Below are 25,842 nucleotides of genomic sequence, written 5' to 3' on the forward strand. Positions count from 1 at the left end.
GGGAAAATTAGGGTTTTGTTGACAATTACACTGAGCACTGGGGAGTCTGCTACTGCTTGCTGCTGGAGACAGGATGTTGGGACTGACCCAGTCTGGCTCTGTTTGTAGGCTTGAGCATGTGATGTTAAAATCCTATCCAAGTGTTTGCAGTATCAAAGTGTTGGGTTTTGGTTTGGTTGGGGTTTTTTCTGTTTTTTTTTTTTTTTTTTTTTTTCCAGCTCTCACTCTCTGTGTTTAGCACTGACACAGTCAAGTGTGAAAAAATCCAGAGTCCCCTCCTCAGCACTCCCCAGCTCACAAAGCTGACTTGAAAATAATGGGATCCTTAAAAAAATCATGAGTCTGCTTCAATTTCTCAACTTCCAGGCTGCAGAGAGGATGCTTGCCAAGGTTTTGTTTACAACTGTCAAGAAAAAAATGGAAATTTAATATTTTATTCATTTATGTACTCATTCAATGGGAAAGCTGGGATATCTCCTTGCAATACTCAAGTGGCATCAGGAAAGCAGGTGGATTACAGCTCTCCCAGGGATCCTGGCAGGCTCTCAGGTTTGTACCAGTTCTCCAGGTCAGTTCCAGGAAATCAGCAGAGGTGAGACCTGCATTTCAACTTGGGAAAACAACACAAAGCAAACAATGAGCAGGAGTGTCCCCCAGCCAACAACAAATGGAGGAAGAGGAAATAGAAACTTTATAAAAGTTTTTTTTTTTTACAGTGGCGATGCAGTGGAGGCCATCAGCAAGTTTTCCCTTTTCCCTTCAGAGGTCACCTCAATGTATTTTTCTTTGCAGGCTGGATACCAGGGAGTGCTGGAAAATGCAAACCCCGTGTCCTTCAGGCTGCTTGAACAGAACAAGGATCACCTTCATCAAACAGTGCAGATAAAGGGGCCTTCACCAGTTGGACTTTGGAGTAGGGGACACTGAGCTCTTAACCAGGGTGTCCTGCAAACTGGCCACACACAGCCTGGGAAGGGAGATGGATCTGGAAACCCACCTGGGGGAGAGCTGGATGCAAGGATGTGTGTGAGCCTCTGGAAAAGTGTTGGTGCTCTGCCTGGGTGGAAGACAATAACCCACCCTGTACCTCTGAGGATTGGCATCTCCAATGTGAGAGATGGTGCAGCGGGATTTCCTGGAATTATGGAATCATAGAATGGTTTGGGTTGCAAGGGACATTAGAGATCACCCAGTCCCACCCCCTGCCATGGGCAGGGACACCTTTCACTATCCCAGGGTGCTCCAAGCCCCGTCCAGCCTGGCCTTGGACACTTCCAGGGATCCAGGGGCAGCCACACCTTCTCTGGGCAATCTGTGCCAGGGCCTCCCCACCCTCACAGGGAAGAACTTGCAAAGCAAAAAATGTGGGCAGAGCTTATCCAGCAGAAAGGAGACAGCAGTTCTTGAGCTACAGTCCAAGCAGGAAGGAATGTGTGTATGCTCCTGTGAGTGTCCTGCTCTGAGTGTGTGACCTGAAGTGTCTGAACATGTGTGTGCAGATGGCTTGGTGCTCTCCAGAGAGGATGTGGAGCACGGAGCCAGGGTACCACGTGGCCATGGTGTTCCCAATGACGGATGGCAAAACTCCAGGTGTTTGTCTCCAGCTCAGCTGCTCTCCCGTGCTGAGGACAGCACCACTGCAGAGGGTGATTTGTTCCTGGAGCTGTTTGGATGCTGCAGGCTCCAAGGGGACAAGGCTGCATCCTCCACACCACTACAAACCCCAGCTCTGCAGCTGTGGTACATGGGTTGAGTTGCAGAACGTGCCTTGGGAAAGAAATCCAGGGCTATACAGTACCAACAAAAAACAGATTTCCTCCAGAAATCAGGGGCAGGAAATCTCTGTCCCTTGGGCAACTGCTTGTACAACAGCTGGTCTGTCTTCCTTTGGCATGGTCCCACTGCTGTGTTGGCCTCAGCCTCTGGTGAGGCCCAGCAGCCTCCCACCCTCCCCTGCTTCACAACCTGCCAGCAGATGTCTTTTTTCAGAGCTCACCATGCACAAAGGCTGATCTGTGCTCAGACACGTGGCACAGGAATCGGCTCCTGGGTGCTTGAGAGGTTTTGGGGCTGGGAGGAGTTGAATCAATCTATATCTGCTCTCTGGCCCCAAACGGGAAGGATGTTTCCACTGACTTCATTGCCTTCAGGCCAGGACCTGAGCAGGCTCATTTTTAAATGCATCCTAGGATAAGTTTTTGCCAGGAGGAGCAATTCCTTGGAAGAATGAACCTTTTTGCCAGCTTGTAATGCCACCTCCTACTCCCAATCCCACTGACAGCATCTTGCCAAACAAGCAAGCACTGGTAGAGCCCTGCAATTCCACCTGTGAAGAAATGATTGTGGGCTCAGCTCTGGGCTCGGCCCTCCAGAAACTCCCCATGGCTCTCCTTTCAGACCACTATTCATGGCCTTCTCAGTATTCTGTACAACAGGTCCATGTCTGTTCTTAAGTTGAGGCCTCCAGAGCTGGACACAGCAAGAAATAACAGGTTTTGCCCCACAGAAAATGGTCAGAGCACACCTTGTGCAATTAACTTCTCCTTTCCAGTGCAGGGCCACATCCAGGTGTCAGCTATGGATCATTCCTCTCATGTGCCCACCTCCAAACTGTGCCAAGGAACAGCATGGAAAACAGTTTATTTTCTGACAGCACATTTGAATAGCCACTAACTTCTGAGTCTCATGTGATTTGATTTACTCATGTAGGTACAGCCTCTGAATCCTGACCTGTTTTATCTCCCCAGCACGCCCTGGAGCTGGGCTGTGATGAGGTAATTTCTTTTACCCCAGAGGATTTGGAAGAGCTCCATGTGAGAGGGTGGAATGTTGGAATGTGACCCCCTTTCTACTGGGTTGGGGTGAAGGAAGATCCAGGCTTGCAGGGGGTTGCACTGGTTTGTGTGGGATTGCCAGGGATGTAAGAGACAACTGGATCCAAGGGGCTGGCCACGGCTATGGCACCTCACCTTCCCTAAGCAGGAGCCCATCCAACACCATCCTGCACCTGACTGCACATCACAATGACATTTTTCGGGCAGAAGAGGAGGATTTGGCTCTCTTTGCCAAACAAACACTGGCCTGCTGCCTGGGAACAGCAAACAAATCCCGCTGAGGGAATCCATGCCATGCTTTGATGGACTGAAATCCCCAGTTATCCAGGAGGCTTGTGCTGGTTGACAGACCTGGCATGAAGGTAGAGCTCTATCCTGGCTGTCTGTGTGGCTGCAGAGATCCCAAATATACATCCCAAGATGTCCCAATGATTTCTGCATCTCCTTTAGGTATAGGTCTGCTAAAGTAGTACTAAGGAACACCAATTTGCATCCTTCTGAGCTCTATCAGCTACAGACAGCTGGAGTTCAGAGCTCAATCAAGAATTTCCTACTAAAATCCTCTTCTTCATTTGTCTTTTGCCTGCCCATGGGAGGGTGTTGGAACTGGATGATCTTTAAGGTTCCTTCCAACCCAAACCATTCTGGGATTCTATGATGATTTTATGATTCTTCCTCCTCCCCAGGGTTACAGGATACTCCATCTAGGGCTTAATTAATTTGAGCAGCATTCCCTGTCATACACTAACACCAAAGCAGCTCATGCTGCTGTTCAAGCAACTCCCCATGAACTGAGCTGGCTGCTTTGCCCCAGGTAAATTCAGGGGTAAAGAAACCACATCAAAAAAACAGTTTTATAAGGTCTGGAAGTGCCACTCTCCACCATCCACTCTACCCTTGGTGCTTTCTCTCTCCTCCCTCTCTGTGAGACTGGAAGGGATCACCCAGCAGTGGGACAGCAGGACCATGCCTGTGAGCATGCCCATTAGTGCCAGAGGGACAATATTCCCTATAAAGTGAGCTTTTCCACCTTTCCTGGTGGACTGGCCAGTAGGTCTGAAGCATATCAGGGGCAGGATGCCCAGTGACTATGAGGCAGATGTGCAAGATGAGCTGCAAGAGCCCACTCTTCACTTTACTAGGAAACCAGGCTATAACCACCGTGGCTGAGCATTCCCAGATGAGGGGCACGAACAGTGAACCCTGTGGATGAATGTGAGAAATAAACTGTTTGATTTGGAGAGGTGCCGTGGTTCAAACTCCTCCCCATGCTGTACTCGTACATCAGCGCGCGTCAGAGGGATGGGCTGGAAATGGGCAGGAATTTGGCTCCGGATTCAGCCCTGTCCCTGTCTTCACAATCAGTTCCCAGGCCAACAGCCAGCTCTGGGTTATCTGTCTCTCCTGAGGGTTCATCCAGCTGCAAGGGATCTACAGGGGAGCGCAGGCATCTCCTGTGTGTGCTGGAGTCCCAGTGATGACCCAAGGAGAGTAACTGGGCTGCTCTTCAGTGAATGGAGACTCTTGGATGAATGAATTGTCATCCCTCTGGCAGTGGGGCCTGACCCTGGTGAGGTTAGTGGGAATTTTCCTGTTTGATTCATCAGAACAAGAATTTCATCTCCCAGAGAGGACTTTTCCCTGGCTCTGTCTGAGCAGTGCCTCAGCTGGTTGGCATAGTTCTCTCATTACATCATTGTTTCCTTGCTTTCACAGAAATGATTGACCCAGAGAGAAATATTTTACCTGGAAAGGGAGACCAGGAGCTGACAAAGGCCGGGAAGTGTCAAAATGTTATGTTGAAAAGACACAGAAGGGTTGAGAGTGGATTTGGACAGAAATTTTTTTTAGGCTGAGGGAGCTCATAGGAAGAAAGCTGTGAGGGACAAAGAGAGTGATTTCCTTGGGGCTGCATGACCAAAAAGGAAAGGAGTTGCACCAGAAATGCAGCCCATGGGTGGAGAGGGCAGTCTGTCAGAGCAATGGAGCCCTGACAGGCTGTCCAGAGCTTTCAGATCCCCTCCTTACCATGTTTAAAACAAGTAAACCTGGGATCTTAGGGGAAAAAAAAATTGTTCCCTGTGAGGGTGGTGTGGCTCTGGCACAGGGTGCCCAGAGAAGCTGTGGCTGCCCCTGGATCCCTGGCAGTGTCCAAGGCCAGGCTGGATGGGGCTTGGAGCACCCTGGGATAGAGGAAGGTGTCTCTGCCCGTGGCAGTGAGATGATCTTTAATGTTCCTTCCAGCCCAAACCATTCTGGGATTCCATGACTGCCTTGAGAACCTGGCACAGCCTGGAAAGGGGAAGTGTATGGGGGAAGTTGCCTGAGAAGCACAGACCACACTCACTTTTATGTCAAACCAGGCACCTTTTGCACCAAAAGTGATGCCAAAACAACTTTCTCCATTGCAGCTGTTTTCTCTGGGAAGGGAAATAAAGGGACAGAGTCCCCCTGGTGTTCTGGGGAGGTGAGGAATGCTGTGCTCACTCCTGGTCAGTGCCATCCCACCACTGTCAGCGTTGCTGACTCACAGGTGGGCACTTGCTGCTTTGTTAAACCTCAGGTTTATTGGTTTCAGGTAAGCAGAAAGGCAATTTTTCACCTGGGCATGTCAGATAACAATCAGAGTCCCAAAAGAGCCACAGATATGGGTGGCCCCAACTTCTTCTTGTCACAGTATTTCCTGAAAAGTTACAGCAAAACCAAAGTGTTCAGGAGTCTACGAGTGAATCCACAGCCATATTCTCGCAGGGGAGCAACAGTCACAGAAACCACAAAATCTCCTTCCCAACAGCTGCTCATGCCGTGCCAGTGGAGCCTGCAGCTCTCCATGTGCTGCAGTGGCTCCTTTGGAGACCTTCAGCTCTCTGTGGTGGCAGGTGTCAGATTTTTGCAGCAGAGAATGATGGGTTCAAAGCAGTACTGAGCCACATATTCACCAGAAACACAGCTTCCCACTCGGCACAAGCCCCCTCCGTGGTTACAGCTGTCTGGCCCATGAGCATCTCCTGGACAAGGGAGAAGCAAATTCCTGGATAAAATTTGTGGGATTCCTTCTGGCACCATGTTCCCAGCCAGCCAAACCAGCACTGGGAGCACACAGAGAGCCTGGGCATCTTGAGCACACCCAGGATCCCCATCCCACAGACAGGTTCAGATATCCATGCTAGAAATCCCAAGCTGCTAAGCCAAACTCCCTCAAGGAATTTTTTATCATGGAGTTGTTTTTTCAGGATGTTGGCAAAGACTGTGCATGGGAGGTTAGAGAGGTTGTCCTCTCCCAGCCTGAGAAAAGGCAGGAACATTTTCCCAGAGCACGGGGTTCCTCTTTTAGGGTTTCTCCTAACTCAGTGGTGTGCCCCATTTTCACAGCTTCCTCCCTGCTCATTTTTTGTATTTCCCCAAGGAATCAAATACTGAATTTTCCCAAAGTACCTCACCCACTCTCTCACCCAGGAAACCTCTTTCCTCTGTACCTATCACACAGTGAAGAAAGACCATCCCTGTTCCCAAATATCCAGTTCACCACCCCAGGCCTTCCTGGTCTTACCGTGCTGGGTCAGGGAGATGAATATGAAAACAAGCACAAGGATCCCCATTCCTTTGGCTCTGCTGGAAAATCACAGGGCTGGGAGTGAGATTTCACAGAAGCCTCTGTGTGCTGCTGGCATGCTAGATGGCATCTGGGAAGAGGGTGGGGAGTAGGCAGGAGTTAATTATATTCCAGTCCCAGAGTAACATTTGGTGCTGGGAAACCCTTTCTTGTCGTTCTGACCCAGCGCTGCTGCTCCAAACTATGTTGACTTTTTTCACATTCACTGGTTACTGGCTTTCCTGATTCCTCTCCTTGGCAGCTGGCATTTTGGGCTGGTAGAATTCCAGCCGGAAAAAAAGAAGCTTAGAGGGATCCTCTGCCCTTCACCTGCAGCCAGCAAAATCCCTTGGAAGTGACAGAGAGGAGGGAAGCAACCTGCAAGGGAAGACTTCTGAGGATCTGCAAGGAGGAGAACGATGCAGGATGGGAGTGATTAATTTTTAATCTGAGCTTGTGTGAATATTTTCTCCAGCTGAAACCTGGGTGTTTTTTGTTTTTTTTTTCCCAGCTTTGGCTTCCAAGGAATTTGGGAGGCTTCATTCCTGAGTCTGATGAGCACACAGTGCTGGTGGAAGAGCTGTTAGTTCAGCAGTGCACCCCGTGGTGGTAAATCTGTGGTGAGTGTGCAGCTCTGGCTGTAAAATGTGATATTCCAGCTGCCCTGCCTGGCCCTGCTGTTTGCTGTCCCTTCAGCTGTGGTAATAAAACTGCTCTGTGAACACATCTTAAAATGACAGGCTAAAGAGCAAAATTAAAAGCCCCTTTCTCCCTAAAAAAGTACCCAAACAGAACAACGTAACTAGAATCATAGAGTCATTTAGGTTGGAAAAGGCCTCCAAGGTCATCGAGTCCAACCATTTCCCAGCTCTTCCAAGGCACAACTAAATCATGTCCCCAAATGCCACATCTGCCTCTCTTTTACATCCCTCAGAGATGGGGACTCCATCACTGCCCTGGGCATCCTGTTTTAATGCTTAACCACCCTTTCCATGAAGAAATTCCTCCTGATGTCCAACCTGACCCTCTGCTGGCACAGCTTGAGGCCATTTCCTCTTTTCCTGTCCCTGTTCCCGGGGAGCAGAGCCTGACCCCCCCGGCTGTCCCCTCCTGTCAGGGAGTTGTGCAGAGCCACAAGGTCCCCCCTGAGCCTCCTTTTCTGCAGGCTGAGCCCCTTCCCCAGCTCCCTCAGCCCCTCCCTGAAGTGTCCAAGGAATGACTGGATGTGGCACTCAGTGCTCTGGTCTGTGTGACAAGGTGGGGATTGGTCATGGGTTGGACTCTATGAACTTGGAGATCTTTTCCAACCTTAATGATTCTGTGATTAATTGTTCTCAGTCCTCTAGAGCATCCAAGTGCAAAATCAACATGGTAAATAAGATTAGGCTGGTAAGAAGGATTAGGGGATGGGGTTCCCAAGGATACAACAGCAAATTTTTGTGTAATTCTATACATAACAGAGAGACATTCTGCCTCTTTCCATAAATAAATTACTGTTATACCTGTTTATTTATCATTTATTGCCTTCTTTATACAAAGACACATGTCACCTCTAGTTAATTACACACTTTGCATGTTAAGAAGAGCAAACATGTCTACAACACTTGGAATAAAACTGGTTTCTTTTCTTGGCTGTTCATTCCCATGGTTTTCTGCAGTCCCACGAGGTTTTTATCACACTTCTGTGCAGCACTTCCATCCTCTGCGAGGGCAGAGTCCCTCTTGCTCTTGCACACATCTGATTTCTGGGGGCACACAATGGCCCCCCTCATCTTGGCAGATGTGGAAATTGGATGTCGTGTCTGCAATTCAGAGGGCTTAAGTCAAACCAGTCAAACCTGACAGTGCCATCCAAACCATCTCATACACAAAAGATTGTTGGGAAGTTGTGTTTACTGTGTCCCCAAAAGCAAAGACAAAAAGATGAGCTTTGGGGCTTATCACAGCACTTCTGTAAAAGAAGGAATTTGTGACCCACCAGCTTAGAAAATAATTAAATGAGGGAGGGATATTGCAGAGCTGTGAAAAAGATGGATGCAGAATGACTACATTTCAAGCAGGTGGCACTGAATAAAATTGTGACGGAAGAGGTTTTAAAATAAATGGAAGGAATTCCTAACCTGGGGAAAAAAAAAAAGCCAGTAAGGACTTTTAAACACAAGGATGCCTAAATCTAAAAATCCTGAGCTGCAATTTCACGAAAGCCAGAATGATATATAAGGAAATGTAATGATATGGTTGTGGTCACTTTACACACACAGAGTAACTGCGAGGAAATATCCACTTCTGGCCATGGGCAGATCCAGGATGCTGGATCAGAGGAACTTTAGGATTAACACAGTTGTTTCTAAAGTATATATTCATGAATGATTTATACTGAGGATTATCTAGTGAGGAGCAGCAAAACCAAGCAATTCTGGGAAGATTCAGATAAAAGAACAGGGAAGAGGTCAGTTGGCACCTATTAAGCACAGAAGGATGGGTGCAGCAAGCAGTCCCCCAACAGATGATTATAGGAAGATTTACCAAGGAAGGAGGACTCTTCTGTGGGCCAAAATTTTTATTTTATTTCCCCAGCTGGACGTAGAGCTTTGGGTCTTTTTGGCCAGCACCAAAAGCTCCACACTGATGTCAGTGGAGGAACACACAGGTCCATCTTTGTACGTGGAAAGAGATGGCTTAGAGTCTGTGCCTGGAAGTGTCCAAGGCCAGGCTGGATGAGGCTTGGAACAGCCTGGGATAGTGGAAGGTGTCCCTGCCCATGGCAGGGGGTGGAATGGGATGAGCTTAAATTCCCTTCCAACCCAAACCATTCTGTGATTCTATGATTTGGAGGCAAAGTTTGTTTTGCTGAGTTCAGCCATTTCCCCCCAGATTTTTCCCTCCTGGGCAGGGTTCCCACACATACCAACGCAGCAGGTCCTCCGGCGCCGATAGCAAGTTCCAAAGGCAGCAAACGGCTCCGGGCAGGATTTCAGATGGAAGCAGTAGCCGTGGTATTCCAAACAACGCAAGGTGTCCCTGGGCAAGCCGAGATCTACAGGGGGAATGGGATTCCCACTTGTGCTGCAGGATCAGTCCATTCTCATGGTCTTCCTCCTGCTGAAACCCCACAGATCCCAGTTAGGGATCTGACACAAATACCCTCAAAACCCAGAAGTTTTGAGGAACTCATGGGACCTCAGAGCATTTCAAGGAGGGTTTTTGTACAACTGGAGTGAAACATAGAGGTTGATGGCAATTTTCTGAACATATCCTGGCCATTCGTGCTATAATGGCAAGGAACAGCCCAGTCTTGGATGCTTCTGAGTTCTGGGACTGCAGTGCTGCAGGGACATGCAAGGGACATGCAAGGTCATCACATGCTCTGAAGATAAAATTATGACTTTTAAAAACTCCCAAAAGCAGGATCTGGCTCAATTAACAACAGGAACAAAAAGTTTGCCCAGTCCCTTCTTTCTCTAAAAACCTTTCTTCAAGGTGAGGAGTTTCTTTAAGCATGAAGAATAGGTAGGATAAAAACACAATCAGAAAATGAGTCAGTGCAGCAGAAGGGCTGAGGAAGGGGAACCAGAATATTCAGAGAGCTGAAGTCAGTGGTGCAGTTCAACTTGAAAAATACCAGGGAGCATTTCTGCTCTCTTCTACCTACACAGAGGAGACAATTTTTAACCCTGGGTTTAGAAGAGGAGGTGATTTCCATGGTGCCACCATCCAATAGTGCCACAAAGTAGCATAAAGATATTTCAAAGAGTCATTATACCTGGCAGAGGCTTCTGTGGGGAGGTTCTGGTGTGACACCTGCCCACCATAGCATAATTTTTCACTTCTGCTTTTAGACTGAGAGAAAGGGAACTGCTCTAAGGTAAGGAGCTGAGGAGAACACTCTGCACCACCACACGAGCGAGCTGTACCTCCTACACAGGCAAACCCCGGCGTGGGGCTTGTCCCTTACCTGGAACAGCCTGGAGGAGGAAAAGCAGGAGAGCCATGAGGCAGGAGAAGAGCTTCATGGTGGAAGGTCTCAGCTGCAGTGTGGAGACAGGGCCACAATGCCAGAAGCTTTGAGCAGGGGAGGGGGGAGAACTCTGGCATTTATAGGGCAGTGGGAACAGCTGTGGCTATCTCGGGAACCTTGGCAGGGGTGGCAGGGGAAGGCAGCAGGTACAGGCTGACCTCTGCACATGGCTCAACCTGAACAATGGCTCAGGGGCACAAAAACAAGGGGACAAATAGCTGTGCCTCCCTGCCTTCCCCACTGGGAAGGCTGCTGTGAGTGTCCCTTATCAATATGGATCCACCCAGAGAGCATCATTAACTTGAAAAGTCAATGTACTTGGTAATGGATAATCTGGAGGAAATTAGCCATCGTTGGGTGGGAGAGAAGGCAGATGGAATATCATAGAATCACCATGGAATCATAGAATAGTTTGGGTTGGAAAGGACATTAGAGATCATCCAGTCCAACCCCCTTCCATGGGCAGGGACAGCTTTCACTGTCCCAGGTTACTCCAAGCCCTGTCCAACCTGGCCTTGGACACTTCCAGAGGTGGGGCAGCCACAGCTTCTCTGGGCAACAGAGAATATCTGATCCTACTGCATGTCCTGTGATGTAACAGTTGCTCCCAAGAGAAACAAATAAATGATAATGATAATTTGTGTGTACATTTTTAATGTACAGGAAACATATAAAATTGTTGTATATTTTTCTGTCAAAGGTTCTGTGAAGAAAAACAAAGTGGACGGTGTTCCTGTCCATGGCAGGGAGTTGGCACGAGATGATTTTTCAGATCCCTTTCAACCCAACACTTCTGCCATTCTATGTTTCTATGATACATTAAGTGCAGATTATCAGTTTTCAGGTGTCACCAGCAGAACCTTCAACTTTGTAGGTGCACAAAGAGCATGTGACAAGTGAGATTAATGAGTTTTCCTCAGCATTTGTCTGTGCAGAGTTTGAATGATATCAACAGACACGTGGAAGTGGCAGCTAACAGCTCAGGTTCTCCCTCCATCATTTACTTCAGCCTCTTTCTGTACAAGGTATTTATTGATGTTGTTCTGACCCAGCAGCCTCGATATCAACAATACAAACCTCCCTCTCAGCCATGTGCATTGTTCTCTGTCTGCCTCCTTGCTTTCTTGTTTGCTTTCAATTGCAAATTTGCAGGTGCCATGCACTAGTGAAGGAGAGATGTTTGTGTCCATTTCCAGGTACTCCAGGGACAAGGATGAAACAAAGGCTGCAACGAGAACCCTTCAGCTGGCTCAGGTTCCCACTGAATCCAAGGGGATCCTGGCTGAGATATTAATCTCAGCTCTCAGACAGCATCTGTCATTGTACTTTGTCAGACTGGAGCAGACACTCAGCTTTCTCAACAATTATTTTTTAAATCACAAAATAATGTCCTTTTTTGTAGTGATGGACTGGAATTGTTTGCCTTTTAAAATTTTATTTCCATGGGAGGTGAAGTACAAATTCAAAACCTCAAGTGTGTTAACAATGATGGAAGAGGAGTGACTGCCCAGTAATCTCACATTCAAAATCCCTCCTCATTCCCAGAATGTCCTCACTATCAGACCACAAGTGCTTATACAATCACAGTACCCTTCAAATTAGGATCAGAAATTATCCTAGAAAAAACCCCAACTCTTTGAAATTCAAATACCATCTCAGTCTGCCTTGATGCCACTGCACTGTTTGCTCTTTTTTCTCTCTTCCTTTCCCAGGTTACTTTCCCGGGTTATTTCAGGTCAGAGACATGTTTTATATGTATCACAAAAGAAATGCTTACACACAGTGGAAATTCTGCCCCTCACCTATGGATCTCTTGTGAGAAGCTGCCAAGGGAGTTGGGGTGGCTCAGCCTGGAGAAAAGGAGGCTCAGGGGGGACCTTCTGGCTCTGCACAACTCCCTGACAGGAGGGGGCAGACAGGGGTGGGTCGGGATCTTCACCCAAGAAACAAAGAACAGAGCAATAGGAATCATCTCAAATTGCACCAGGGGAGTTTTAGATTGGAAACTGGGAACAATTCCTTCACACAAAGCTTTGCCCAGCCCTGGCACAGCTGCCCACAGCAGTGGTGAAGTCCCCATCCCTGGAGGGTTTTGCTGATCTGGCCTGGGATTCACATCCCTTGGAGTAAGGGAGTTTTTATGAGAAGGGAAGACTTCTCTTTAATTTTGAGTAATGGGACAGTTCTGAAAATAATACCTGGGATGCTAGATTTATGGGAAACATCTGCTTTCCCAGACCACTTAACCAGATTTGTGTTATGGCAATATAAATCAGCAGGATTTGACTGCAGTTGGGCTGAAGTGGTCCTGGAACTGGCTGAAGACCCGACTTTATTTACAACATTGTAAGGAGTAAGTGACAGAGTAGGATGGATGAGGAGAGGTGCCACTGGGGGTGGTCAGCAGGGAAAAATATGGGGGGGGGGGGGGGAATCTAATAGCAATCATTGGGGTTAAATATACAAAAACTTTGGGCTGTGGAGGAAAAAAACACTGTATTTGCAGGAAGGAAACAAGCTGAATTTCCAGTCTGACCTAGGGATGGAGGATCCTTCATGGAACAAAATTAATCTCCAGCCTGACTTACAGCTCATGGAGCCCATGAGCTGGGTCCTGGCTCCCTCTTGTGGGAAAAGGTGATGGAGGAGGAAGGGACCCCGTGGTACAGGATTTGCTCAGGTGGAAAGGTAAAAGCAAGAGAAAATGCCTCTATGCTCCCTCCTTAGCACTGGTAGTTCACAAGGAAAATGTGTGATGATTATTAATATGTTTGGACAGCAGGGATGAGATTTGGTTTCAGGCGTCAAATTTTACAGAGGAATTGAATTTTTGGAGGGAGTCACATTCAAGGTAAGTGTTTAACTTTAATATTTCCTCACTTCACATAATTTTATAACATTTCTATAACTTTAAAAATCTCTGTAACTACAGTAATACTGAGAGCTCTTCTCTTGCCAGGATTAGGTTGAGCCAGAGAGGAGTTTCCTGGTACTTTGCCCATTGCACTGCTGGCCACAGCCCCTGCCTGTATTGCCCCTCTCCAGACACCCTGGTGCCCAGCAGACTGTCTCCAGTATGTCTCCCATGGGGTGGGAGTGAAGCTGGGAATGGAGCTGGAGAGGGCTAAGGAAGGCTTCACCTCCTTACTGATACTGTTGTCCACGGCAGCCTTTCCCTAAGAGCCCATGAGGAAAGGACTGGGCAGCTGGAGCTGGTGGTGGACCTTGCCTGCAGTTGTGGGACATCCTGCCTGCCTTGCAGGAGCTCCAGGTGCCACTCCCAGCCAGCACAGGGCTGTGCCTGGGGCAGGACATCAGGATCTGTGACTGGCCTGAGCTCACATGTGCTCTACTCTACCAAAACCATTTCTGTCTGGGTCCACAGCCAAAACCCACCTTGGGCTGCCCTATGTTCCCCCCTGAGCCACCATCCTCCCTTGGAGCATCCCTGAGCCTGGTTCCTGCCCTCACTGACTCTGTAGGTCCCCTCATCCCACCCCATACCTTCATCCTGCAGCCTGGTCTCTGCAGCCAGGCCTTGGCCACGCTCCTCTCAGGTTGCCCCTCCATAGCCACAGCCCTGCTCCTGGGGTGCAGGGACACCCCAGGGTGGTCCCCATGGAAAGGACATTCCCAGCAGCCAATCCAAGGCCCCTGGAGCTCTCTACCCTGACCTCGTGGCGCAAGGGCAGCGCGTCTGACTCCAGATCAGAAGGTTGTGTGTTCAAATCACACCGGGGTCACTCTGGGGCACCACTGGCACCCCTTTGCTTTTCTGGGGGGCTGTTCTGTGGGAGGGTGTCTTAGGCAGGGGGTGTATATTCTATTTCCATCTGTTGGAGGTGGGGCAGTTGTCTTCTGTTAATTGGGCAGCTTTTCTTTATATCTTCCACAATCCATCCTCCTTCCAGGGAGCTATCTTCTGTTAATGGGCCAGTGAGTGTCACTGCATGGCTGATAAAATTCCACCATCCCATTGGGAGATGCTTTGCCCAGGGGGAGGAGCCAAGCATTCCTACCTGGATAGAATTTGAGGTTTGGAACAGCACAGGCAAACTTTTCCCACTGGATTCCCAGAGAAGCAGCTTTCTTCTCCACTGGATTCCCAGAGGAAGACTAGGCCCATCTACACCAGCACTGGACCTTCAGAGGAAAACTCCACCCTTCTACGGGACCACTGCTTCAATGGAACCACACCTGACACTCCAGGAGGACTGAAGCCACCATTTAATGGGATTTCACCACCACAGGGTGTCAGGTCCTATTCGGACTCTGTCAGTGGTTTGTTTTCTTTTTGTACTATTGCATTTGTGGTTTTAATTTTCCTACTAAAGAACTGTTATTCTTCTTCCCATATCTTTGCCTGAGAACCCCTTAATTTCAAAATTATAAAAATTTGGAGGGAGAGGGTTTACATTTTCCATTTCAAGGAAGGCTTCTGCCTTCCTCAGCAGACACCTGTCTTTTCAAACCAAGACAGAGGGGCAGGGCTTAGGGGGTAGGGGTATGGAATAGACTATATGGGGAACATGATGCCCAGAGCTCTCCTTTGAGCAGAGAGCTGTGCTGGATGGAAATTATGGGTCAGGATGCAAACAGGGAGGTTGTGTTGTGGTGGGGGTCTGCCATAATTTACCTCAAGAAGGAGTTAGTGCCTTCCTCAGGAAAATGCAGGAAACTTTTTAACTACAGGCTCAGTCACATCTGGAGGACCTGCACATGCTTGCCTGGCAAGGTAACATGGGGTGGTATGGTCAGTCCAGGGCATATCTGGAGGGGAATCAAGAGCAATTACTCTGTGTAGGATTATGGAAAAAGGGACAAGTTTCTGATGAACAATACAGAAAGATTTTTTCAAGAATATTAAGACCATCTGGAAAGCTGTACTCTGGGCAATCACAGCTCTGAGTCTGCCTGAACAGTATGGAAGCTATCTTTCAGAAAGCCATGCCCAAAAGGAGAAAACATGAAAATGACTGGAAGGCCAAGGACTTACCAAAGGCAGAGCACCTAGACCAAAAGAATAGATTTCTTTGAAGAGATGATTTCTTTGGTGATCAAGTGGACACCGAGGAACATAATTTATCTTTGGTTTCACCTCTGACAAGGTCTCCCAGACATGTCCCTGCAGCAGGACGTGCACACAGAGCAGCTGAGCTCAATCCAAAGGCAAAGCAATGGACCAGGAGCAGGCACTGAGGGCACTGGGGTCAGGGGTTGGCGGTCCAGGGAACCCTTCACTGCTGGATGCTGAACTGGGCGTGGTTTGGGGTCACTGTGGTGGGAGCAGAGGCTGTTCCACAGAAGGAAGGACATGGCCAGCATGGGGGGGGACATGGGAATGGCAAGGGGATAGGGCCAGTGGCGCAATGGACAACGCGCCTGACTACGGATCAGGAGATTGCAGGTTCGACTCCTGCCTGGCTCAACACTTTTAGCCCACGGAAATTCCTCCTGCTCCCTTTGTGAACACCTTCCTTCTCCTGCCCATCATCCATCCTCCCTCAAGCTCCTGATGTCCTGTCCCACACTCCAAAAGGAGCAGGGCTGGGGCCCACACCAAAGCCAGGGACACCACAGCAAATCCCACAGCAGAATGCAGGTACTGCTGTCCCACAGCCAGGACAGAGCCAGCACTCCTAGGATGTGCTGGCACCTCGTGTGCCCTGGTCACCAGCCCCCTCCAAGGCTCACACTGGCCTTGCTGCCCTTTGTCAGTGCCTTGACATGTTCTGCATGTGACAACAGTGGTCTTAGAGTAGGACAAGGTCCCATAGAAGCTTTGGAGTTTCCATCATTGGAGTTTTTTAAGATTTTTAAGGTTTTTTAAGGTTTGTCAAAGACTGTTGTTCCCTGAGCAGGGATTAGATCACCTGCTTCCCAGGGATCTCCTAAATCTATTTTTCCACTACTTAATTAATTCTGTCACAAAGCCCATCCAGCGATGGGAAGCCCCCAGAGTTCTGGGAGGGCTGGGCCAGTGGCACAATGGACAACGCGCCTGACTACGGATCAGGAGATTGCAGGTTCGACTCCTGCCTGGCTCGCAATTTTCCTGTCCACAGCCTGGCTGTCATATTGGTGGTGACAGGGGACATCATCCCCCATGGTGACCTGCCGCTCTCTGGTGTTGTCCCTTCTTGATGGGCTTCCTGCACAGCAAAACTTCCCTTGCATCAGGGTATGCTCTGACTGGACACACTGGCGAAAAAAATTCTCTGTGAGATGGTAAATCACTAAGAGAGGAGACCAGAGAGGCTGTGGCCTCTACATCCTTGGAGATATTTAGTCTGAGGATGCAGTCCTGATCTGCACATTATAAATTAAGCAGAGATCTGGACTGGAGACTGCCATGTAATTTCCAACACGAATCACTGCTATTTGATGTAAAATTTCCATTTTGATCTTCTTTTGTTGCTTTATCCCTTATTTGCTTGTTCGTGGTCCTATCATCACTGTTTTGTACCTTCACGGTGTCTGTGGCTTGGGCCAGGAAGGTTGAAGATGTCCATGTGCAGGGTAGCCCAGACCAATTGGCCATCAAGCAAGATCTTGCTACAGCTCACCTGCCCGCCCCTCTGTCACCAGGCAGGAGCAAGTAGAGGTGGCCTTGGGCTAAGCTTTCCCCTCCATTGGGCACCACAGCTCCAGAGAGTTCTATAAGGTCTGGGAAGTTTAACTACACATCCCATAGGAAGGCAGGAGACAGAGCAGCTGAGCTGTGCCTGGAGCTCAGTACAGGCATCTCCTATGCTGGGTGGTGGAACCGGTGGGACCACAGGTGAGGAGCGCAAGGCTGACATGGAATGGGCAGGTGGGAGCAAGGTGAAATCCTGCCACTTTCCTTTAATCACCAATAAATCCAGGTGGTCCTGAAATGAGGACAGCAGGTGGGATCAGAGGCTGGGGCCAGTTGCTCAATGGACTATGAACACACCTAACTATGGATCAGGAGACTGCAGGTTTAAGTCCCGCCTGAATCACCCTGAAACTGGTGGTGGAGGTGACAAAGGACAGCTGTCTTCCTGAGGTCCTTAACCTTCCATGTCTCCAACATCACCATCACAGGAACATCATTTTGTGACATCAAAGCTGTGAGCAGGGCACTGCTTCCAGAGCAGAACTTGTCAAGGCACTGACAAAGGGCAGCAAGGCCAGTGTGAGCCTTGGAGGGGGCTGGTGACCAGGGCACACGAGGTGCCAGCACATCCTAGGAGTGCTGGCTCTGTCCTGGCTGTGGGACAGCAGTACCTGCATTCTGCTGTGGGATTTGCTGTGGTGTCCCTGGCTTTGGTGTGGGCCCCAGCCCTGCCCCTTTTGGAGTGTGGGACAGGACATCAGGAGCTTGAGGGAGGATGGATGATGGGCAGGAGAAGGAAGGTGTTCACAAAGGGAGCAGGAGGAACTTCCGTGGGCTAAAAGTGTTGAGCCAGGCAGGAGTCGAACCTGCAATCTCCTGATCCGTAGTCAGGCGCGTTGTCCATTGCGCCACTGGCCCTATCCCCTTGCCATTCCCATGTCCCCCCCATGCTGGCCATGTCCTTCCTTCTGTGGAACCGCCTCTGCTCCCACCACAGTGACCTCAAACCACGCCCAGTTCAGCATCCAGCAGTGAAGGGTTCCCTGGACCACCAACCCCTGACCCCAGTGCCCTCAGTGCCTGCTCCTGGTCCATTGCTTTGCCTTTGGATTGAGCTCAGCTGCTCTGTGTGCACGTCCTGCTGCAGGGACATGTCTGGGAGACCTTGTCAGAGGTGAAACCAGAGTCAAGATAAATTATGTTCCTCAGTGTCCATTTGGCCATCGAGGAAGAAATTGTACTGTCCCAGAGTGTTCTGCCCTTGGGAAGTCCATGGTCCCTGTCTCCAGCCAGTATCACATTCTTCCTTCATTTCAGGAGCATTCTCACCTGGCCTCTGAGGTGGGATGGACCAGACTCTTTTTTACTCTTTTCTTGATAAATGTCCTTGTGGTGTTCATCAGGAACTTCTCTCTATTTCCATAATTTTACACTGAACTATTGTCCTTAAACACTCCAGGACTGACTGTACCACCTCACCTGGTCTTTCCTATTTGGGAAATACCACATGGAGATAAGTCCAGGTCCCGCAGGAGTGACTGAGCCTACAGTTGTGAAGCATTTTCCACTTTTCAGAGAAAGCCTTCACCCCCTTCAGCTTCCTCATGAGGCAAAGTGCAGCAGAAACCCACCACATCTCCCTGTTTTGTTCTGCACTTTGTTTATGACCTGTGACACGTGAATCATGTGTTTGATATCCATGCATCTTCCAGGTGAATGGGGCCTCTGTCCCTGGGAGGTGCTGGGCTGTGGAGCTTTTGCTTATTTTTTTTTGTTAAGGTTAGGATTAAATGCGTGAGATGGTATTTCATGTTTGGACTCAGATGTTTATTGGTTCATATCTCTATTATAGTTTTACAAATTGTGAGTTCTACAGTATTTTATTTCAACAAAATAAAAATGGAGCTGTATCTCTCTATAAGTTTTTTTAAGGATAAACTAATTACAAAATGACACTTGAATTATTTTTATTTTTGACTTAATAACTAACTACTCGTGGCTCACAATGTGGATTTTTTTTATATCTAATGACATAATACTATGAAAAAGAAGGTGAAGAAGAAGGACTAGCTTCTGCTCTAAAACCTCTATCTTGTTTTATTTATATTACTATATTCTGAAATCTTAAACTCTTAAGTTTTCTACTATGTGATATTACACACTTCTATTCAAACTACACACCCATAATCCCAGTTCTATCATTCAATTTTGGAAGCTTTCTCCAAAGCCTCAGGTCAAATGCAGTGTTCTCTTGGGGGTCAGTGTCTGTCAGCACAGAAAGTCTAAAATTCTCAGTAACCAAGGTTCCAACACTGGGCCACCATTTTTCCTGTCCCTCCAGAGACACCACATCCAGGAGCCTGTTTCTCCTGGGAGAGGCTCTGCAGGGCTGCTCTGGGCAGTGACCATTTTTGGCCTTCTTCCTCTGAAGTATCTCCTTTAGAGCCCTCTTTGTTTAGCAAGGCAAGGCAGGTAACGATGGTGCCACTCCTCTGTCAGGTGAAGCAAAATTCCCATTTCCCCAAAGAATGCCCCAAACTCCAGGATGATATTTGAGCAAAAAGTGCCTTACCTTTGACCTCGTGGCGCAATGGTAGCGCATCTGACTCCAGATCAGAAGGCTGTGTGTTCAAATCACACCGGGGTCAGGATGCCTCCTCTGTGGGCATGTGAGATGGGTGCTCCCTTTTGCCCTCCCACTCCATAACTCTGTACCCCAAATCCCTGCTGAAGGGCAGTGGATGAGCCATGGCAGAGTGGTCTTTCCTTGCTGGGTGAGTGTTCAAAGTATCTTCAAAGTTATGCTTCTTCAAAGTATAACTTCAGCTTTCCCTTATCCTATGTTTGCAAATCTGACAGGAATAGTGGGCACCCCAGATGTGGCTTCATGTCTGGGTATCAATTCTTCTGGCCCCAAAACCCCTTTGGAAGGGTAAGTAGCTGTTAGGGGGGATAAGATCCCTTAGTATGTTCTTCCTCAGATTGAATAAACCCAATTTCTCCCCATCTCTCTTCACATCCCCTGTATCCAACTCCCCCACCACCTTGACAGTTCTCACTGAACTTGTTTCACTATGTCAGTGAGGTTTTTTTGTTGATTCTGTTGAAACACCTGGCTGTGGGGAGCCTAAGCTGAGCCATCAGGACTGGTCATCAGGATCTTTTACTCTCTGCTTAGTCTTCTCTTGATTCCCCATGGTGAGATGGACAGAGGGGAGAGAGCGCTTTAAAAAAGGCTTGAATCCGTAGGAATGACCTTATATGAGTTATAATTCATAAAAAGTAGTTGAACTCCTTTAAGGGCTCTTTCAAGGTGAATTTAAAAATATATAAACAGGAGACATACTGAGATAAGACAATGGATCAATGACAGACAAGAACCTAAGATCCCATATTCCATAGCTACTGGAGTGCCACCAAAGGGTTGAGTGAGCAGGGATTTCCTCAAGATGTCGCTGCCTCCCTGCTTTCAATGTCACAGAATCATCGAGGTTGGACTAGACTTCCAAGACCATTAAGTCAAATGTCCTTGTCTTTGGCTCTGTCTCCATAATGTGATTTTCTGTCCATTTGATTTCTCAGAATGGAAAGAAACTCAGGTATTTCCTTTTGTAAATCTTCCACAGATGAAAAAGCCCCAAAGAGTACAATTTTCAAGATGCTGTTGTTGGGACAACTGGCACTCTCTTGAAAGGATATCTGGTAGGAAGCATTATTTTTGTAGATTTCTCATCAGAAATATTTTCACTGCAGGCAACGGGAACAGTTTTACATTTCATAAAAAATGCTGAGTTACAACTATTCTCACTTTTCAAAGGGCCAAACTCGAGACTTCTGAAAGCCTTTTTTTTTTTTTTTTTTTTAAAGCAGGAGCATTTTGAGTCACTGTCTAGGGAAGGTGTCCCTGCCCATGACAGGGGGGCTAGAACAAGAGGATCTTGTTCAAGGTCCCCTTTCAACCCAAACAATTTGATGATTCTATGAAGAGCCTGGTGAGGTTTAATCAAAGGGACACTTCAACAGAGAGTAGAACTTGATGTCTCTAATTCAAGGAAAGTTGTCATAAACTACTTAATAACCAAGATTATTTCATAATCTTGAGACTCTCCAAATGTTTCCAGTTAAAATACTCTCTCTTGCATAAACAAGGAAATCTTTGAAGCTGTATCAAATGGAGAAATGTGAGGGAGAAAGGCTTAAAATATTCCATATTGCTGTAAATTCCTGTAACAAATTCTCTTTCCCTATATAACTTTATTTTCCAGTGAAAATCCAGTTCTCAGAGAATTGTGATCAGCCCAATTGAGGTCTGTTACACAAAGTCGTTTAATCTGAAAATTGACACAGAAGTAGCTTGACCAGAGGAGGATGTGAAACCTGAAGCTGGGACTCCTTCACGCAGTGACAGATTGGGTTCAACTCTGGACTCTTTGTGTCTGGTGGAAATGTTTTTCTGTAGAAACTTGAAGTATGTTTTGTCAGGCAGCAAGGTTGGTTTTTATTTTTTTTCTGTTTGTATAAGCAACAGTGTCACTCTTGTGTCACCAGGTTTCTTCTAGAATGATCCCATGACTGTTTTGGAAGCTGAAATTTTGTTTTCATTTCTTTCCACCCTGTTGGCTCAAGTCATAATGTCCAAGTTGAGGACAAGGTCACATCTCCCTGTGAGTGACCAGGGAAAGGTTGTTTTTGGTCTGCAGGACCTTCCTAAGGATAAAGACCACAGAAACACAGACTGGATCATGTTGGAAGGCACCACTGGATGTAATTTGGCCCAACCTCCCTGCTCAAGCAGGCTCATCCTAGAAGACATTGCACAGGATTTTGTCCAGACAGTTCTGGAATATCTCCAATGAAGGAGATTCCACACCCTCTCCAGGCAACTTGTAGGTCCTCCTGTTCGTGGAGGGAGGCTCATTCCTTGCAAAAAAAAAAAAAAAAAAAAAAAAAAAAAAAAAGATCTTTAGCCTTTAGCCGTTATTCCCTCAGAACTTGAATCAATCAATGAAGTTACTGCTGGAGAAGTGATGGAGGAACCTATTAACATTTAAATACCAGGAAGAATTTCTTCATGGAAAGGGTGGTCAGGAGTTGGAAGGGGCTGCCCAGGGAGGTGGTGGAGTTTCCATCCCTGGAAGTGTCCATGGAATTACTGGATGTGGCACTCAGTGCTCTGACAAGGTGGGGATCAGTCACAAGTTGGATTCAGTGGTCTGGGAGCTCTTTTCCAACCTAAATAATTCAGTGATTCTGTGATTCTAACAAACTTTGTGTCTCTCATTTCTTCTGTCCAAGCCTGTCCCTGCTGCTTTCATCCCTTCCCTGTTTACATCTACATCTCACTCCTGCCTTAGTGTGGAGCAGGATGGGGGTGTCAGGCCTGTGATTGCTCAGTCTTCCATGTGGGGATGAATTTTTATATCTTCAGCAATGGTGTGGAAAAAACCCCAAAGAGTGGGGTTTTGACAATTTTATTTCAGTTATTTAAAAGCCACACCAACAGCAGAGAACTTCATAAAATGGAGCAAGTGGGAAAATATATAAGAGAAGTACTCAGGGCTAATGGATTTAGGGGGAAATAACGCAGGTTGTGACACTGGATAATTTCTTTCCCTATGTACATTTTGTTGACAGCATGAAGTTGATATTTATCTTTCTTTGCTATCAAGATGCAGAAGGGCTTTCAGCTTGTACACTGATATCTTTAAAATCAGGCCATAACCAGTATGGGATTGATTATCAGCTAAGAATCTTCAAGAGAGAAATATTTCCTTGGATTTATTTGAGAGGGAAACAACAATAAAAAAGGCTCAAAGCAATCTCTTATCTCTATCTCTGTTGCAATACCCAAGCCTGAAAATCGTCAAACTTCTTTGTCATCAGATTCCAGACATTAATTCATAATTAATTTATTGTAAACTCTTATTTTTTTCCTATTTTTTCAGGTGTTTTGCCAGGTGCATACCTAGGATGTACTCATGAGTGATTTTCAGGTTGCTGTCTTAGGAACTGGGTGAATATCAGAATAAATTCCAAGAAAACCTGTACAAAGCACCGGTCAGCCTTGTGAGCAGACACCAACGCTGGCAGTGAGATGTAATCAAGAATAGATATATAAAATGAATAAATGTCTAAATGAATACAAGCCAGAGCTCATCAGTTTGTAGGTACCCATCATTCTAATTGCATTCCCTTCCCTATCACAATCCATTAGCTTTTCAAAGCCCCAGAAGTGTGTTAGACACTTTTTATGTTTTATATTTGCGGTGAAAAAGTAATGATGGGAATTTTTCCCAAGAAAGAAAATGGCAAGATGAGGCTGGAGCAGATGGCCCTGCTCAGCACTTCATTCCCCATCTCCTAAAGTTGATAGAGAAATTATATAGCTCTTACACTTTTGAGCATGTAAAATCAACCAAATTTCTTTCCTTTGCCTGAAATTTCCCTGGGATTTTGTCCCTCGTGTAAGAACAGGAGCTGTCTGCAAATGGGATTTGATCAACAGCTTGGCTGCTTCCTTCCTTCCTTTATGCTTTTGAGATTTTATATCATATTCCCGTGACCAAAATTATTCTTGCAATTAAATCAACATACTAGACCTATGTCCTTTACATGGTGGAAATGGCTGATTAAATACAGAACTGCTGTAATCCGAAAGGCCAATTAGATTTTCGGGTAAAAGCCAGAGATTTCACTTACTTGTGGTGTGATTGCAACAGCTGTGGTACAAATAATGTACCAGCAGAATTGCTGAGTGTCCTGGGGCAGGAGGAGTGAGTGGAGGGGAAGGAGTGAAGGAAAAGCTCTATTTACCCTCTCCTGTGAGAACATCCATAACAAAATGTCCTGGGGCAGCACCATGTCCATGTTGGCAGTAAAGCAGTGTAGGGACAGAGGTACAGGGCCTGGATCTGTAATATCAGCTAAACTGGCTCAGTTTGGGCCCAGAACAACTGCCACAAATCCTTTAGGGCTGGTATGGGCTAGGAACCACTCCCTGTGGATAGTTTAAATCCAGCCACCTGTTCCTGAAGCTGAAGAAATTTAACAGTATGGATGTGGCCAGCCACCCTTGTTGCCTCAGAATCACAGAATGGTTTGGGCTGGAAAGGACCTTTGCACCTACACCCACAAACTCAACCTCACTGCCACTCTGGAGGGCCAGAGATGGGGGTAAAAGGTGGGTTAAACTCTGTTTTATACCCCCAGCAAAGGCGTGGGAGTGAAAATGTGCAGATGACTTGAGAAATGCAGCCCCTAATGCTACTAGGAAGTCTTGGCCTTTCCAAAGGTCAATTTCCTAGAAGTGTGTGGCTCATTACCCAGGAGGAATCCCATCCTTGAAGGAGGGCATGAGGTGCTGCTGTTCAAGACCTGGTTTCCCAGGAAAGTTATGCACAGGGGAGCAGGAGCTATTGGCCCTGCGTGGCTCTGTGGAGACCTCTGTGCACAGGGGGCTTGGGGTCATTGGAAATAATCTTGAACGTTTTGTAAACTTCAGCAGATGAGAGTCAGGATGGTTCATGCCATGTCAACGTGTCTTTGAAGAAGGGAGATAAAAAATTAACTCTTTGAATTCCCTGTTTTTTGAGGGATTCTTCCATGCTGGAACTGTACAGTTGCTGCAATGTCAGCCCTGCTCCCAGCTGAGGTTGGAGCAAACCTCATCCCCCCAGCATGGAGACCAGCATGGTGGGGAAAAAACATCTGTGAATGGAGAGATGAAATGAAAGAGATGAAATGAAAGGAGAGGCAGAAAGTATATTTAGCTGATGCTCCCAGAGGTTAATCTGATAGATCACAGAATGAAATGTTTTGGGTTGGATGGGACCTTAAAGATCATCCATTTCCATCCTGTGCCATGGGCAGGGACATTTTCCACTATCCCAGGTTGCTCAGAGCCCTGTCCAACCCGGCCTTGGATGCTTCCAGGGATCCAGGGGCAGCCACAGCAGCTTCTCTGGGCAACGTGTGCCAGGGTCTCACCACCTTCATGCTTATCTCAAGGAGATATTTAAAGGACATCAGATATCAAGGAAATTCTCAAAATCCTGTCTCTATGACTCCTAAGAAATAACATAGTCATCTAAAAAGTGCTTTCAATCCTCAAAGGGTGTAGTTCCAGGAAAAAATAATTTCAGGAAAAAAAGTTTCAAGAAAAAACTAACTTAAATTTAAACTAGAACCTGGGAAGCAAACAATTGGGTGATGTAGGGACAGGTGAAGAGCCAGGCACTGACACTTCTCATCCCCAGCAGATGCAGCCCATTGGGTGGGAGAAAGCAAACCCCACCCCCATCTCTGGGCCCTGCATTGCACAATGCCCTGATTGCCTCATTGGAAATTGGTGACGTGCTTGATGATGTCATGGCTTGCGCAACTGGGTTTTGTCCCTGATACTGACTTTCGAAGTTGTGGGCTGCTTTACAGAGGGCTAGAAAGAGGTAACTGAGTAAATCAAAGTAAATCAAAGTATCTAATCATTTCAGGCGACTCCTCCAGGTAGCTGGTTTTCTCTGCTCTTAAGAAGTGTCCAAGGACAGGCTGGATGGGGCTTGGAGCAACCTGAGATGGTGGAAGGTGGCCCTGCTTATGGCAAGGGGTGGGACTGGATGTTCTTTAAGGTCCTTCCAACCCAAACCATCATATGATATTTCAAACCATCTTTTCTAACTGAATGGACACTTTTTTGTTAGATTAGTGATACCTTTTCTTTTAGTGTTATCCCTCACTGTGTGCCATCTGTAAAAGTGGAGATCTGCAGTGATTGACTCACAGAGTGGGATTTAGACGTCCTTAATCACTGTGATTTCTCTTG

The 25,842-nt window shown here is 47.2% G+C and overlaps 2 protein-coding genes, 1 long non-coding RNA gene and 5 other non-coding genes across 10 annotated transcripts; 5 read left to right on the forward strand and 3 right to left on the reverse strand.

Moving 5' to 3' along the window:
• Positions 1-165: 165 nt before the first annotated feature.
• On the reverse strand, positions 166-6,880 carry LOC137470144 (gallinacin-12-like). The gene is made up of 4 exons (XM_068183193.1): positions 6,385-6,880; positions 5,182-5,842; positions 715-840; positions 166-610 (listed from the first exon to the last, which is right to left on the reverse strand). The coding sequence occupies exons 1-2, from the start codon at positions 6,431-6,433 to the stop codon at positions 5,694-5,696; spliced, it is 198 nt and encodes a 65-aa protein (XP_068039294.1). The 5' UTR covers positions 6,434-6,880; the 3' UTR covers positions 166-610; positions 715-840; positions 5,182-5,693.
• LOC137470148 (uncharacterized) lies at positions 3,775-23,169 on the forward strand. 3 transcript variants are annotated; one of them, XR_010996911.1, is made up of 3 exons: positions 3,775-4,409; positions 6,938-7,046; positions 22,970-23,169. It is a non-coding gene; the product is annotated as an uncharacterized lncRNA (long non-coding RNA). The 3 variants fall into 3 exon arrangements; XR_010996909.1 differs by lacking the exon at positions 3,775-4,409 and adding an exon at positions 5,256-5,367; XR_010996910.1 differs by lacking the exons at positions 3,775-4,409; positions 6,938-7,046 and adding an exon at positions 22,070-22,235.
• LOC137470145 (gallinacin-11-like) lies at positions 7,918-10,613 on the reverse strand. The gene is made up of 3 exons (XM_068183194.1): positions 10,382-10,613; positions 9,335-9,463; positions 7,918-8,228 (listed from the first exon to the last, which is right to left on the reverse strand). The coding sequence occupies exons 1-3, from the start codon at positions 10,437-10,439 to the stop codon at positions 8,101-8,103; spliced, it is 315 nt and encodes a 104-aa protein (XP_068039295.1). The 5' UTR covers positions 10,440-10,613; the 3' UTR covers positions 7,918-8,100.
• Positions 14,116-14,187, forward strand: TRNAW-CCA (transfer RNA tryptophan (anticodon CCA)). Its single transcript has one exon. It is a non-coding gene; the product is annotated as a tRNA-Trp (tRNA).
• On the forward strand, positions 15,800-15,872 carry TRNAR-ACG (transfer RNA arginine (anticodon ACG)). The gene has a single exon. It is a non-coding gene; the product is annotated as a tRNA-Arg (tRNA).
• On the forward strand, positions 16,419-16,491 carry TRNAR-ACG (transfer RNA arginine (anticodon ACG)). Its single transcript has one exon. It is a non-coding gene; the product is annotated as a tRNA-Arg (tRNA).
• TRNAR-ACG (transfer RNA arginine (anticodon ACG)) lies at positions 17,870-17,942 on the reverse strand. The gene has a single exon. It is a non-coding gene; the product is annotated as a tRNA-Arg (tRNA).
• Positions 19,601-19,672, forward strand: TRNAW-CCA (transfer RNA tryptophan (anticodon CCA)). The gene has a single exon. It is a non-coding gene; the product is annotated as a tRNA-Trp (tRNA).
• Positions 23,170-25,842: the final 2,673 nt, after the last annotated feature.

The sequence above is a fragment of the Anomalospiza imberbis genome, chromosome 3, assembly GCF_031753505.1.
Source record: "Anomalospiza imberbis isolate Cuckoo-Finch-1a 21T00152 chromosome 3, ASM3175350v1, whole genome shotgun sequence".
Lineage (NCBI taxonomy): Eukaryota > Metazoa > Chordata > Aves > Passeriformes > Viduidae > Anomalospiza > Anomalospiza imberbis.

Bases quoted from the DNA above. Each gene is read 5' to 3' on its own strand.
- LOC137470144 (XM_068183193.1), bottom strand. From the start codon at position 6,433: ATGGGGATCCTTGTGCTTGTTTTCATATTCATCTCCCTGACCCAGCAC. The intron at 5,843-6,384 runs GTAAGACCAGGA...TCCCTTGTCCAG, and splicing joins CATCTCCCTGACCCAGCACG to GAGATGCTCATGGGCCAGAC.
- LOC137470145 (XM_068183194.1), bottom strand. From the start codon at position 10,439: ATGAAGCTCTTCTCCTGCCTCATGGCTCTCCTGCTTTTCCTCCTCCAG. The intron at 9,464-10,381 runs GTAAGGGACAAG...TTCCCCCTGTAG, and splicing joins CCTCCTCCAGGCTGTTCCAG to ATCTCGGCTTGCCCAGGGAC. The intron at 8,229-9,334 runs GTATGTGTGGGA...TCTGAATTGCAG, and splicing joins CCGGAGGACCTGCTGCGTTG to ACACGACATCCAATTTCCAC.